Source organism: Nelumbo lutea, chromosome 7 (genome assembly GCF_056320005.1).
Source record: "Nelumbo lutea isolate HS-2025 chromosome 7, American lotus-T2T, whole genome shotgun sequence".
NCBI lineage: Eukaryota > Viridiplantae > Streptophyta > Magnoliopsida > Proteales > Nelumbonaceae > Nelumbo > Nelumbo lutea.
The window spans coordinates 12060704-12075946 of NC_142690.1; the positions used below are offsets into that span (position 1 = coordinate 12060704).

The following is a 15243-nucleotide window of genomic DNA, read 5'->3' on the forward strand; positions in this document are numbered from 1 at the left end:
GTAGCAGCCAAATAAGTACAAAGTGAGCAAAACCTTACATCAAGATTTAAACATTTTTCAATATACTGCATTATGGAATGATAATGAGATTTCAAAAATGCCCCAGAAGGTTTCTAGTAAAAATTTAGTCTTCTTTTTCATTCATCAGTTTTTCTTTTGAAAAAACAGAGATTCTTTAAAAGAAGTTACTCGTTGAATTATCTTTCTCAAGAAGTTATATAATTTCCTCAGTGAATGGGTGTGGTAAAAAATGGTTTCCCAATCAAATGATCAATTGCAAGCATAAGTTAAATAAAAAATGCTTTGTGGGGCTGTTTATTGGGTGCACCAAGTAGAGGTCCGAATAAAGGTCAGGATCATCCAACATGCTAATTTCAACTATATCAATCCATTAATCCAATAGGCGGCAAATCAGATGGAATGCCCATAATTATGTCCATGCCAGTTCACTGCAGTAATGGTAATTACCATACCACCTCTTTCTAATGAAAATATGAACAACCGGTCCAATAGATACCTGCAATATGCCAGGATTCTGCATCACGGTACCAAGAACCCGGCGTGTAAGTCCCTTGTACACAATAAGGTTGGTGGTCCCATCGCCATTTATCCATGGCAATATTGGCCAAAATGAATGGCAGTCACGAGATCTTGCACATTTGAAAGTCTCATTCTTGTGAATCCCTTCTGAGGAAGCAACTTTCACCTGCATATGATCTTCAAAACCATTTCCAGATTGGATTTCGTTGGAGGGTTGAGAAACCTCCTCTGGCAGATTGAGAATAGTTACTTTGTGTATGTCATCAATATTAATGCTCATTTCCTTCCCTGAAGTGCCAACATCATGATTTTCTGGCAGGAGGATCAAAGAACCGTTATCATTCATCTCTGAAGAGTTCATCAATGGAGTAGGATTGAGATCTTGATAGTGACCAGCCACTGAACTTAAGAAATACTTGGAACGATATAAGGCATCAACAACATGGACAGAATCATAAGCATTGACCTGCAATAAAAGCACTTGAATATTAGAAAGTGCAGCCTTAATTGGTATACTAGGCACTTGCATAAAGCTGTTTGACATCAAAAAGTTCCTGGTTTCAAGGACTGAAACTTGAAATTCAGGACACAATCATCATTAATATTTACACCAACAGATTTTAAAGAATACACAAGTCCCTAGCTTCACAGCAGATAAATTAAAAGGATCAAGAGCTTTCAGCAGCCAAGTTACCTGCATATGGCAAGGACATGGCTGTTTACGGTATCAGATATAAAACTTGCACTAAAAATTAGTATCAAACACGACATTACAGGTACTAAGATATCATAGTTGAGCAGCCAAGAAGTTTATGGTAAGGTTTAGTCAAAAGATAAAATTTGGATTTTTATAAAAGGACCCCCAAATAAGCTGTTGAACAGGTCTTAGTAAACTATAGCATAGATAAGGGCAGTGAGCTTTGAATTCTTGGGAATAGGCCTTGGTCAAGTAGACACCTCTCAAGTTTCTAAGGTGGAACTACTTGAGTTGATAGGGCTTCCTATGTGGTATGGCACATCAAATAAGGACTTTTTCTAGAATGGCTGGATTTTCTCCAATTTCTGTCAAATATAATTTGAATCTTTGAGAGAATCTTCAAGAGTGTTGGTTTTACACTTAAGAGACTTGTTATTCCATTTATATACAAGTAAAAGACACTTTATTGAATATGAACAGAATACACAACTGGCTTTCTTACAGGGCCGGGACACCCCCAACCCAAACAGTTACAAGGTTTAACCCTCCTACAAATAGTACATCTTCACCTCCATATGATCCGCTTTCACCCTTCCTATTTACCTTGATAGCAAATGTGTTAGTAGATAAATATTGAGAGCTAGTACAATGGATATTTTTAGAGGTTTTAGGATTGGAAATCATGCCTAGTAACACATTTGCAATTTGTTGATGATACAACAATTTTTTGAGGGAAATGATTCCACAACCTCTTGGCTGGAATATTAACTTTGAGCAGTTGTCCATGTTAAATATTAACTTTGAGAATTGAGAAAAGTTGTGTGGCTGGAATGAATTTAGCAAAGGAAGAATTCAACTTGATAGCAGTTCGTTGGATTGTACCATAATCTCTTGGCCTATGAAATATTTAGATTTGCCTTTAGGTGATAACCCTCAGGAGAGTCAATTTTGGAGCCCAATTGTAAAAGGATGTGCAAAAGGGGTTGGCTGGTTGGAAGAGAAATTATCTCTCTAGGGAGTAGGATAACTTTGATAAAATCTACCTTAACAAACTTGGCTATCTATTACCTCTCAGTTTTCAAGGTCCTAGTTAGGGAGGTGGTGAAATTAGAGAACGTTATGAGGTATTTTTTTGTGGGAATTAGGTGGAAGTCATAAAGATCATTTGGTGAAGTGGGGAATAGTGTGTAGGGGTAAATAGAAACCAAGCTTCTTACAAGCTATTCAAGATTGGCTTGTGAAAAGCTCAATTTGGTTCAATCTGAAGTCGAAATTAAGGCCAATGAAGCTCAGTTCATAATGCTTGTAAGCCTAATCAAGCTTATATTATATATAATACATATTATTTTTAACTTTTTATATGTACAATTTTTACATATACATTTTTTTTTTATTTTTTATACAAAGCTTGCTTCACTATCGAGCTTTAGCTGAGCCGAGCTCAAATATATGAGCATTTAAGTGGAGCCAAATTCGAGATCATGTTTCTAGCACAAATCAAGCTCAAGCCCGAACTAAAGCCTCACGTTTTTCCGCCAAGATGAGCTCAAATAACCAATATTCGGCTTGATTCAACTCAAATCCACCCCTAATAGTGTTAAAAAAAGGTGGTTTGGACTTGAGAAAATGGTTGTGGAGATTGGACTCTAGAAAGGAAGAGATTGTGGCACAAGGTAGTGGAAAGTATACATGAGCGGGCTTACAATAAATGGGATGCTGACGTATCTTAACAGGTTACTTTTAATTCACCTTGGAAAGCAATTCATGGGATACTCCCTCGGTTTCTAAGCCATGTCAAGTATGATGCATGTACTAGAGATAAAATACTCTTTTGGGAAGATATTTGGGTTGGTTACTCTGGCTCTTAAGGATCACTTTCCCTCTTTGTATTTCCTTTCACTATTTAAAGAGGAACCTATTCAAAAGTTGGCTTCTTTCTCTTCATCAGTTGTATAAGTTGGGATCTAGGGTTATACATTGGACAAAACCATCAATATTTGGAGAAATCGGGAAGCTATAGCAAAAATTTCATCTAACAAAGGGTTGTCTCATTATGGGCATCTCCTGAAAAAGATTCCATCAAGCTAAATTTTGATGACAGGAATATAGGAAACCGAGGAAGCTAAAGTGACTCTTGTAGCCAAAACAACATCCTTGACATCATGCCATGAATACTTGCCCAAGAGGAGAGTCTTTTGAATGAGGAGTGTGTGTTACTATTCAAACCCTCAAAATGATATTTATATTTTGAGGAGAAATTACAAGAAAACCCTTACTTGAGTGCCCGAATACAAAAAGATAAGAAAAAGACCAAAAACACCCTTGCCCAAGAATTCTCAACACTCCCCCTCAAGCTGAGTATATATGTCAATCATACCCAGCTTTACAAGGTTCTTAACAAACCTTGGATGGTGAGCACCTAAGTGAGGCAATTCGCTAGTTGGTCTTCCAACCTTAAAAAAGGAAGGAAAATTTCTCTGCTAGCAATCCTTTCTCTAATAAAGTGTATGTCCACCTCATTATGTTTTGTACAATCATGCTGAATAGGATTGAAGTATTTGTCCGAATGCCAAAGTAGTTCAGACATCCCATAAGCCATTGCCATGTATTCTGCTGCAACACTAAAATGAGCAACAACTAATTGTTTCTTACATCTCCATGAGACCACTACCTCCAACCAAAGCACATTAACCAAATGTAAATCTTCCATCATCAATGGACACTACCTAGTTAGCATTTGTGTAAGTCTCAATCTTTAAATGACCACGATTGGAGTTCAACATTCCTTTACAAGGGCACCCTTTTATATAAGCTAAAATTCTATTAGCTACTTGCATGTGAGATATTTTGGGTTAGGGTCAATTAGAGTTCATAATGCTTGCACCCCAATTTCCTAATGCCATGGAGCAAGTCAAGAACATACTTCCTTTCTGAAAAAAAGATTCTCCCCTTGGATCTTACAACTTCAATGGCAAGAAAGTATTTTTTTTGATAAATATGGCAAGAAAGTATTTGAGATCGCCGAGATCCTTAATCTCAAATTATTAAGCAAGGAAGGATTTTAACTAAGAGATACTTGTGACATCATCACCCACCACAACAACGTCATCAACATATACTATCAACATTGTTACTCTACCGTCAACTCTCCTAATGAACAAGGTGTGATCTACCTGAGATTGAGAGAATCCAATCTTTAAGATAGCGTTTCTAAATTTGTTGACCAGGTTCTAGCGGATTGCTTGAGCCCTTAGAAAGACTTCTTCAGGTAGCAAACTTTTCCTTCATTGTTAGGAAAGCTTGCCCCAAGTGGTAAATTCATATAAACTTATGCCTGTAAGTCCCTGTTAAGAAACACGTTCTTCACATCCATCTGATATAAAGGCCAAGAGTAGTGGGTAGAAAGAGATATGATCACACAAATAGAGTTCATTTTAGTAGTAGATATAATCACTCAGTTGAACTAGTTGCCTTGTGCTTAATATTTTGCACCCACTTACACCCAACAAGAATCTTATCCTAGGGACAATGAACAATCTCCCAAGTTTAGTTCTTTATTAGGGCCTACATCTCTTAATTCATAGCTTCCTTCTAGCAAGGGGATTGATTGCCTTTGTAACACAATGAGGGATGGAAACAGAGGAAACAACAAATATATAAGCATAATAGGAGGGTGAGAGAGTATCATAAGATACATAGTAATGGGATACTTTTTACATGTCCTCTTTCTCTTTCGGATGACAATAGGAAGATCAAGGTCAATATTAGTAACATAAATATTTGGGGGTTCAAGATTACCTAAGTCTAGCAGATTAGATTGTAATGGGCATTCAACTTTAGCAGGAATAGGAAAAGGGAATCTGATCTTCACTTGCATTCTCCCCTTAAAGAAAAGGATGGAATAACTGGACAAAGAAAGAGGACTCCAAAATGGTAACATACTTTGAAATATATCTCTTTCTAGAGTGAGAATCAAAACATTTGTAGCCTTTCTGGACTAGAGAATAACCAAGGAATATGCACTTGATTGATTTAGGATCAAACTTATGTCGGGAAGGACTCATATCACGAACAAAACAAACACAATCATAGATCCTAAGGGGTAAATTAAAAAGAGGTTAATCAGGGAAGAAAACACCACCCTAGAAATCGATGGGAACATGAGTTTGGAACAATAAACCCCGAGCAACTTCAACCACATGTTTATTCTTCCTCTCAACAATCCCGTTTTGTTATGGAGTATGACTGCATGAACTCTGATAAATAATTCCCCGATCTTCAACAAAGCAACGCAAATGGTTTTCAAAATATTCCTTACATCTTATTATCTTAGCTTTCTCAAATTGTGTCTCAACCATATCCCTTAAATTTTAAACAATCACAGGAATCTCGTCTATGCTTTTCATCAAGTAGATCCATGTATACTGACTATAGTCATCAATGAAAAGAATGAAGTATTTATATCCACCCATACAAGGGATAGCATATGGGCCCTAAACATCAGTATGTACCACATGGGAAGCAATATTACTTCTATTATTAACAAAACATGCGGTTCTACATTGTCTGGATAGATGACAAACTTCACATTCAAGATTCAACTATGACACTCTCAAATGAGAGATATGCCACTATTTACATTCTCAAACTTGATATTTATATTTTTGGGAAAAGTTACAAGAAAGCGATTATTTGGGTGCCCAAATACAAAAAAAAAAACAAAAAAAAATGAAAAGGACCAAAAACACCCTTGCCCAAGCATTCTCACCAACTTACAATGACTTTTTTCCACCTCATTTCCCTATTGCTCCAATATCTGTGATGTTTTTTCTTAATTTAGTCATTTCATTTTTTATTTCTTGATATAGAAAATAATATGTATGGATTAATTAGGATGCTTCTTGACTTTTAACTTTACTTCTGACAATCTTCCCTGTAATTGTAGAATCCATTAAGAGAGGATGTACAACAATACAAGTATAGAAATCCCTCAAGCAAAATATTCGAACAAGTGTATTGAGCACATCATATCATTCCGGCTACACCACTAATACACTAAATACTCAAGGTTTTGGTTTTTTGTTTCAAGAGGTAGTTAGGCCTAAGACCGACCCCTATAAAATTTTGAATAAAGAAAACTTAAAAAAGAACTTGTTTCACCCAATAAGCAAGTTTTGTGTAACTGTGTATCAGGTTAATTGATACTTAGAACTTTGCACCCAAGAAGAACACATACTTGGAGATTAAGGATAAAGGATCCACAACAAAAATGAAATCCAACTCAAGAAGAAACCAATAACCCATAAAGTATAAGTCTCAAGAAGTACAAAAAAACATAAAGCAAAGAAGCATCCAAAGGACAGGACACTGCAGACAAAAAAGTCCCAACCCACTCGGTGACATCGGCAAGGACCACTTCAAAGTTTATCTGTTTGGTACATGAAGAAGAAATAACTAGTGCTCTAACACCAGCTTGGAATAATTAAAACACTAAATAAATAGAAAAGTAGACTAGAATAAGATAGAATAGATAAAAGAGAAACAGTTGGGAGAGTTTTGAGAACTGTTCATAGGCTCACACTAGCAGTCTTTAATATGTACATTTGTGTAGAAGTTGTTCTCTGAATACTTAGCTTTGTAAAAAATACAACAACAAAATTATCCCCCAATGCTAAATAGGTAACGTTATTAGAATACCCTTTTCATCATGCTTTCAAATTAGTACACACCACACTCTAATTCTACAGACAGAGACCCTTTCGACTGTTCTTTAAAAATTGTCAAACAGAAAATCAATCATAATCTTAATACCTGTTTGTTCAAAGTCCCACAACTCAGAGCTGGGTAAAGCACATTTTGGTGCAGCAAGATTAATGAAAAGAACAATACAGCCACTTAGACAAGTAGAAAGCGTGGAAGAAATTGAAAAAGAAACAGTAAAGAGATTCTGGAAATGTGCAGTTGAATGATGGGGTTCCACCGCAACATTAAACATTACCAACACTGCCATCATTAGACAGTTCCAGTGATCTTTATTTCAAATAACAAGGAATTGACACAACTAATGAAATCATTTAATGTTACCTTTAGAGCAAGTCCGAATACTTGAAGCACATCTACAGTAAGTTCAACCATCTTTTCTCCTGAAAAAAAAAACATTTAAATGCATCAACACAGTACATTTTTCTTGATGTAAGAACTTTTTTTAACAATAAATGATATAAGATTGTTATATTAAATATAAATACTAAATAGCTACAAAAAGACCACCCTCTCACCCAAAATGACCATCCCAACTTGATGCTGTCTCCCACTAATTATACCCATGAAAATCCTTAGTATGATTGACAATTCACAAGGGGAATTGGTGACATCCGGAGGAGTCCTAGTCAAAGTACAAGAACTACAAATCCTTTTATTCCTCTCTTAGAGGTCCCAAAAATTGCAACTGGAATCAAATCCCTAAAAGAAGCCAAAGGAAGCAAAATCACACCACCCCCCCCCAAAAAAAAAGACAGGAAGACATGTCTCCTGCCAAAGAGACAAACAAGTACATGTCAATCCAAAAGGAAACCTGAAAAATTCCTTACTGATAAACCACCATCTTCTACTGCAAGAGGAGGTGAGCTAAAAACTCAGGATTTGACATAATACAAGATGCATACATGCCTCAATGTATTACTCTTTTTGCTTGTGTATTAGAGACAGAGAGAGGAAAAAATAAAATACCATGCATGCCCAGGACTTGGGAAACTGCTTCCATGGTTAATCCCTGGTCACCAGCCTTACGAATGGCAGCATAAATAGTCTTGAAAAGTTCAGAATGGAAGGGATCAATTTGTTCCTCTTGATCAAGAAACGTTGACACCAAGTGTTCAGCATAGCTAGCAATGTATTCCCATGTAAACTCATGGGGGGAACGTGATATGGGAATATTACTTCCAAAATTGTGACCTTGAATGAAATGGTTAGAAAGAGATAAATCAGAGGCTGTTGCAAGTACAGATGTGGCCTGGTTTTGCTCACTATGTAATAATGTGGTGACACCCATTTCCTCATTCTTGAACAATTCTAAAGCATCGACTCTAGAAATTTCCACACGACCTACAGACACCATGATACCAGGAAAACCTTTCTCTCGGCGTGAAGTAAACTCTCCATCTTTTGTAATCAAAGAGCGAGGTTTCTTAACCTTGTCACCACCGGATAGGTCCTTTTTATCACTTTTCCGTTTCAGACCTCTCTGCTCCTCAGCTTCTCCAATGCCCTTATCAGGCAAACAAGGTGAAATAAACAATTCTCCAGCATAAACTAGAGCAAGCAAATGAAAAATATCACCACACTGCAAGTCTGGATCAAGATGAATTCCTTCCTCTGTTAGACCTTTCTCTCTTTCGTTGATCCAACTAGAAAATTTTGCAGCTCTCTTTCCAGTGTTTGTGGGAAATGGAGAAGAAGAAACACTATGCAAAAATTGTTGAGAAAGAACAAAAGGTTGACTATCATTACCACCAACCTGCACATAATGGAGAAGATAGTAAACACACAAAATGATAGCGAAATTTATGTCTCAGAGAGAATCTTAGATGTGGCACAATGGTATAGATTGTTCAATCCAGGGCATAGCCATCAGAGACAAGTCTAAATTGACCTAGCCATCTATCTCTGTGGCTTAAAAGGCTATCTTGTCCAAAGAATCCAACAACCACAGAAGACACCCTACAAAGTACAGTGGTCATGAGATGTGAAGCGAACAAACGATTAATATAAGCATACTATCAGGGATAAATTTCTAAGAGAAATACATCAATTGATTGCTAAATTTGATCTAAATGAAATATAAGCTTTGTATTAGCTAGATTTTCTGAATACCAGTTAAAGCTCAAGTAGAACCCAAGAAAAACACCAAGGTCTCAGAATCCTACAGAAGATAAATTTTAGCAATAGTGAAAATTTTCAACATAAAATAGCTAGAATTAGATTTGGTTAAATTTACCAGGAAAAGACAAATAAGAAAAACACAAAAATAACTAAGGAAAGAAAAGAAACAAAAATAAATAAATATACAAAGAAAACGATCAAATTTTTTGTTTTAATTGCATTGCATCCAATTAAGGAGCTCTCACACAAAGGGGACTTTTACAAAAGGATTGGTATCAAATGGGACTTGCATCAATAGAGCATGAATATGGGAGTCGACCAAAACAAGTTTTAATTTAAAAGAGAGAAGTTTCAAATTTAACAATCTAAAATGGAAGGAAATTATAAGGAATAAGAAAGATGGGTAGTAAATTCCCACATCAAATCATTAAGAGAAAGGCTTGAAACAATGCTACTACAATGATATTGCTGTTTTTGCATTGTTTCTTGTTATGCAACAATCTGTAACAGTAAGATGTGATGAAGCAGATACAAGGCAATGACACATGGGACAGCAAAAGTGCTGTGGATTAAAAAATTGCTTACTGAATTGGACTCCCTGTTTCTAATTCAAGCAGAGTACTATGATAACAAGGCAGCAATTATTATATCTCACAACCCTATCTAGCAAGATAAAATAAAAGACAACAAAGTGGACAAATGATTTATTCTTGATAATTTTGAAAAGGATGAAATTTGTCCTCTATTTGTAAGTTGTAAAGAGCGGTTGGCTGATATATTTAATTAAGAGTGAAACTAGCTTATGTCATGCTGAACATTGTGAATACCCCACTGGAGAGGAAATGTTGTCAATCATAGTTTCATGGACACAGGGATATTTTCTACATTATACAATTTAAACACTACAATAAAATGAAGATTGTGGGTGCTGCCTCACGCTATTGATTCTCCTAAAAGTTTCTATTCTCTTGCTGCATTCTCTCATCTCTTATCTTCCTATATAGATTTATGATGAAAAATGATATCTAGTGGACTCAAAGGCAAATAAAGAAGGGCCAAAAGAATATTCCAACAGATAGAACCAACATGGAATTAGTGTGAATAAGCCAAAAAAACATCCATCCTGAAAAAACAAAAATAGAAAATAAAGAAAAATGTAAAAAGTCGCAAATATAATTAATCACTGACAGCACTAAAATCCCTTCACTAAACCTTAAGGATCTCCATAGGATTCCATTAAGGCTCTTCCATTTTCTGCACAAAAATGGTAATTAGAAATTTAAGACAATACTCGGATCATAACCAAAAACAAAAGTAAGCAGTATGGAACTCCAAACATTAAAACAATGTACTTATAGAGGTAACATAACCACACAGTTTAGCTACAGAAATGACAAGATGGGACTGCTATCCACTCTACAAAGTCCAAAATGTCTAGTCTAACTCTTGGATGATATGGCATACAAGAAGTATACCGGGTCTATAAAGAAGTGAACTAAGATTCATAATAAAAAAATGTAGTATTGAAATGTGTGTATATAGTACCAAGTGTAAAAGCATGTCCAAATACCCAAAGGTTTGGGTTAAGAAAGTCCAATCCTGGGCAATATTCATACCCAAGGAAAAAAAATAAATAAAAAAAAACTCCATGAAAGCTGTGGCAGCAACAAATATTTACCATGAATTTCCTCTCTCTTAGGTAGTTAAAAGCTGAAAAAAGGTCATGCTCAGAATAACGCCGTAGAGTCTCTGCCAGCAACTTTGGAACTTCAGGTGCTGTGGAGGAGCTCAAAAATACAAGCTTAAGGAGCTCCACGGCATTAGACACTGCAAGTGATTCATAGGCTCGTCTACTAACATTTATGCCTTCATTTAAAAGTTTAAGAAACTTCCCAGGAAGGCGATGACAGCCCGATCTTCGACCAGAATCTTTTCGACGCCTTCCAACATGGTTCTGAATTTCCTCATCCATTGCTGAGGATGGAATTGATTGGGGATCTTCATGGGCATCCTGGAGATGAAGGAAAATTAATTATTACCAGCAAATCAGCTTCTAACAATTTCCAGAAACGTAAATACTAAATTATATGAATCAAATCATGACAAATATTGAAAACATATATTGTCCAGACTCCAGATACAGAAAGGACATGGCTGGATACAGTATCAGTAATAAAATTAACATTAAAATTGAAGCATCTGACACGACACAGCATCCTTGTACAAGTGTCGAGGTATCATAGCTGATAATACAAAAAAGCATGCATTCATGTATATACATACACATCAATAGTAAACTGTGTATATATGCCCATAGATGTATACACATTCTATATATAAAGAGGGTTTCTATAGTTGATTGCCATTCTCTTAATGTAGCCCTAGAAAAGGGGGAAAATCTAACACAAAAAAATAAATAAATAAAACGAATTTAATGTCAATAACACTTAAAAATATAGCCTATTTGAGCAAGCAATTTGCCCATTTAAACTAGATTGAAAATCCAGAAACCCCCTCCCCCAAATACTCAATATAAATGAATTGTATTGACTTGTTCAGAATTTTGAAGAATCAATTTCTGGGAATTGTGACAACTGGATGGGGTATTTAACCACAAACTTAGTATTATGAGAACTTACACAAGCTTTTGCATCCAAATTTAGATCTGACCACTCCCTCTCAGGTGCTTCCTTAACTCTCCTCAAAGCCTCCATTTTGGGCATCCGGATGCATTGAAGCACCTCATCAAGAGCCATCTTAATAGCTTCATCCTCAAAATCATCCCATGCTTGCACCTCAAAATTGCTTTCCAAGTTATTTACAACATCATTGGAATTACGACAGGCATCTAAAGAAGAATCATGAACCATCTGTCCACAATAATCACGACTGAAGGATTTTTTCTCCTGGGAATTTTTTAGATTCTTGGCATATCGTTCTCCAAGCAAGTTGCAGAGCTTCATTAGCTCTATTCTAAAATTCAGATTGCTATTAAGTAATGCCATCCTCCTCCTGCATGTATCTGGAGGTGCTGGAAGGTCAGGAAGTGAACCCCAATCAGTGCGATTAAATTTGGCTCCAAGGGCTGCACGGTGCCTTACATATTGCATCACCAATTTCCTGTAGGCAAAAAAATATATAATATATATATATATAAATATACATATGAAAACTAAGAGCTAAAAATTAACATCCACCTAGGTAGAAAAGAATTTCAAGGTCCTATCAAAATTATACTTAACATAAGGCGAGTTTGCACAACATTGGGAATCTAGATAGGTATAGCAAAATTTAGTTGATCTCACATAGGAAATCATGTGGATCAATATTAACACAACAGATAGCTGCAGACAACAATGTTACACAGACTCAATCCTTTACTTTCTTTTTTCTACCTGTCAAAAAGATTGAAATAAATGATTGGAAATCAGGTCAGTCTCATAGTGTAGGAAATATCCTACATAGAATATATTCAAATGGTGGGTCCAAATACTATGTACATGACTGATAATGCAGCTATGTTGTTTACCAACAGTTATCATCACTATCATCTATTCTATTTCTATTATATAAGAAAATTTTCTTCTGTTTACCTATCACATGTTTGTGACCAAAAAAACCTGCTTTGACGTGTTGGTTTCTGCCTTAAAAAAGCACACTGGCTAATAAATGCATAATTATTATTGGAATTATTTTCATCTTCTGATGGATCATCAGAAGTTTCATATTGAACATCATCATCACAAGCTTGCAGTTGAATTTCATGGTCAGATGAATTTATTAAGAGAAGTTGCTCTTCTTCCATTTGACCATCACTTGAAATGGGTACAATCTGCTTGTCCAATTCTCCAGATACTAAATATGTTTTCACGTTCTTTGACAACCTTGTTTCTGTATGCTTCTTCCTTTTCCGGGAAGCTGAACCAGATTTACTTGTTACTGGTCGAAACTCCTGCCCTTTGGTTTCTGAATCTCGCTGAAATCTGCTGAGACGTTGTTGCCTCTTATCATAATAAACTCGAAGAACCTGCAAGCAGCATTCTTTTGTTTACTGAAAAGGCTAATAAAATACTATCTCAACAAATAGAATCTCTTGTAATTTTTTATCTCAACATAAATAGTTCTTTTGGAGTGTGAACAGTAACTCACCCCTCACTTGAAATCTTCTTCTTCTTCCTTACACTTTCTTCATTTTACAAGTGCACTGATACCAGCTTGTACAATGAAGAAAAGTATAAGGAAGAAGAAGAAGAATTGCTGTGACATTGCACATAATCCTGTATAAGATGATCAAAATTTAATAGTACTTCCAATGCTTTTATGGAAATTCAAAGAATCTATATTACAAAAATTTAACTGGGTCAAAACTTTCGCATGGACTCCTCCACTTGTATCATAGTGCATAATGTGCATCAGAGTTAGCCAACTTGGTTGCTAAATGCTCATTTGATCTAGCTAATTGGAACCATAAAGAAATAAAATATATTAATTTATATAACATAGGGCCAACAAAATGACATCTGAGATAAAGATCAACCCAAGGACAACAATCTTAGAGAGTTACCAATGCTCATAAATTTTATTTATCCAAAGTCAGGTGCTAAACTGCTATCGTGATCCACCCATCAATTAAAAAAGTTGTATTCATTAAACAGATAATATGGCTTTAAAATAGAATGGATTACCCGAACAGGATTCATGTAGCCGACCCCATATAGTTGGGATAAGCCATGGATGATGATGATGATGATGATTCATTAAACAAGTAGTGCCAACTAGCTCAGTTTGTAAGGTCTCTGGCTGGTTGTAGCAGAGACTTAGGACCGAAGGGTTACCCCCCCACCCCCCGGTTGTGTAACCCCATGAAGCAAAAAACACACACACACACACATTGAAACACTAATATGTAAATCAGTCCTCAAATATTAGGTGTAAATTAGAAGATTAGAAGGAAAAGGAAGAAGAGGAGTAAGAGCAGCAACACAAGAGAAGAAGATGGCGAAAAGAGAAGGAAGAAGAAGAAGAATCGAATTATCTTCCATTTCTCCTCTAATCCTTTTTTTATTAAGAATTAAAGTTAGAGTAATGACAAATTTGCCCTTAAGTGGGCGGCCAGCTAGGAAGTAACATAAAGAGACTAAACAAAAAGAAATAACAGGCCCATTAGCCAACAATAAAAGAAAAGATATTACAAGAGAAGATACTAGGACCCATTCGGCCCAGTCTCTTTACACACTAACCTGTTGTAGTGTAAGATTAAGGTCCTTAGCAATTTTCTCACATTCCCTAAAGGAAAGCTTTTTGTTGGGACCATCCTTTACCACACGCTTGAGAAGTTCAGCACGTTGCTCAGCTGTCATAACCCGAACAGATGCCCATGACCGGTAAAAGAAAACCTATACCAAACAAATTTACTGTTATTCTCTACCATTATAAAACATGTGAGATAGAGAGAGGATATTGAGCATGAATAAAATAGAGTGCAGAGAAGGGTTCGAAACCATAAATGTTCTAGGGACAATGACAAGTCCATTCAGTCAACAGGAAAGTAGGAAATAAAAGAAGATTTATTAAAATGAAAACAAAAGTTCAACAATGGAGCAAAGTGTAGATAACCCCCTTAGAAAAAAATTAAAAGTATCTACCAGAATGAGACTAATGCAGGTAAGGAAGCAACAAAAGAAATGACTTAAGAAATCAAGTTTCTTCATATTCTTGAACTAGTGGCAATTTCATAATCTTTGGGTAATTTAGACTTTGCTCTTTCAGTAGCTTTTCCCAATTTATTTTCTAGTTTATTACTTAGGGGTAGGTTTAATTGCCTTAAAGGGTATTAAAAGTTTAAAGAGTCAAATTAGATGGGTTTAGAATTTTCAAAACTTAAAGATGCAATCATGCCCTTTTTCTTTCATCCTATTTTTCAGGGGGACAAAAAACTTGTTTGTTTTGTGTGAAAGCAAAGATTCTCTTAGACAACATTTTATTCATTAGAGAATTGCACATTGTATTTGAACATCATTGTTATCAGTACCAATGGAAAGAGAAATATATCATAAAAATATTAAGAAACATTTAGACATTTTAAACCATGATTTTAGCATGGTTGTCACTGTACAATATTCTTT

General features: G+C 35.6%; 1 protein-coding gene across 4 annotated transcripts in view; it reads right to left on the bottom strand.

Moving 5' to 3' along the window:
* LOC148845124 (uncharacterized) overlaps nt 1-15243 on the bottom strand; it is a 53930-nt gene that overhangs the window by 2028 nt on the left and 36659 nt on the right. For 3 of the 4 annotated variants that reach the window (XM_088954952.1, XM_088954953.1, XM_088954955.1), the window contains 7 exons: nt 14359-14514; nt 12712-13145; nt 11758-12238; nt 10797-11129; nt 7967-8753; nt 7322-7380; nt 518-1006 (listed from right to left, as the gene is read on the bottom strand). In XM_088954952.1, coding sequence (XP_088811078.1) covers nt 518-1006; nt 7322-7380; nt 7967-8753; nt 10797-11129; nt 11758-12238; nt 12712-13145; nt 14359-14514 — 2739 coding nt within the window. The remainder of the gene's footprint in view (nt 1-517; nt 1007-7321; nt 7381-7966; nt 8754-10796; nt 11130-11757; nt 12239-12711; nt 13146-14358; nt 14515-15243) is intronic. The other variant, XM_088954954.1, reaches the window with a different exon arrangement.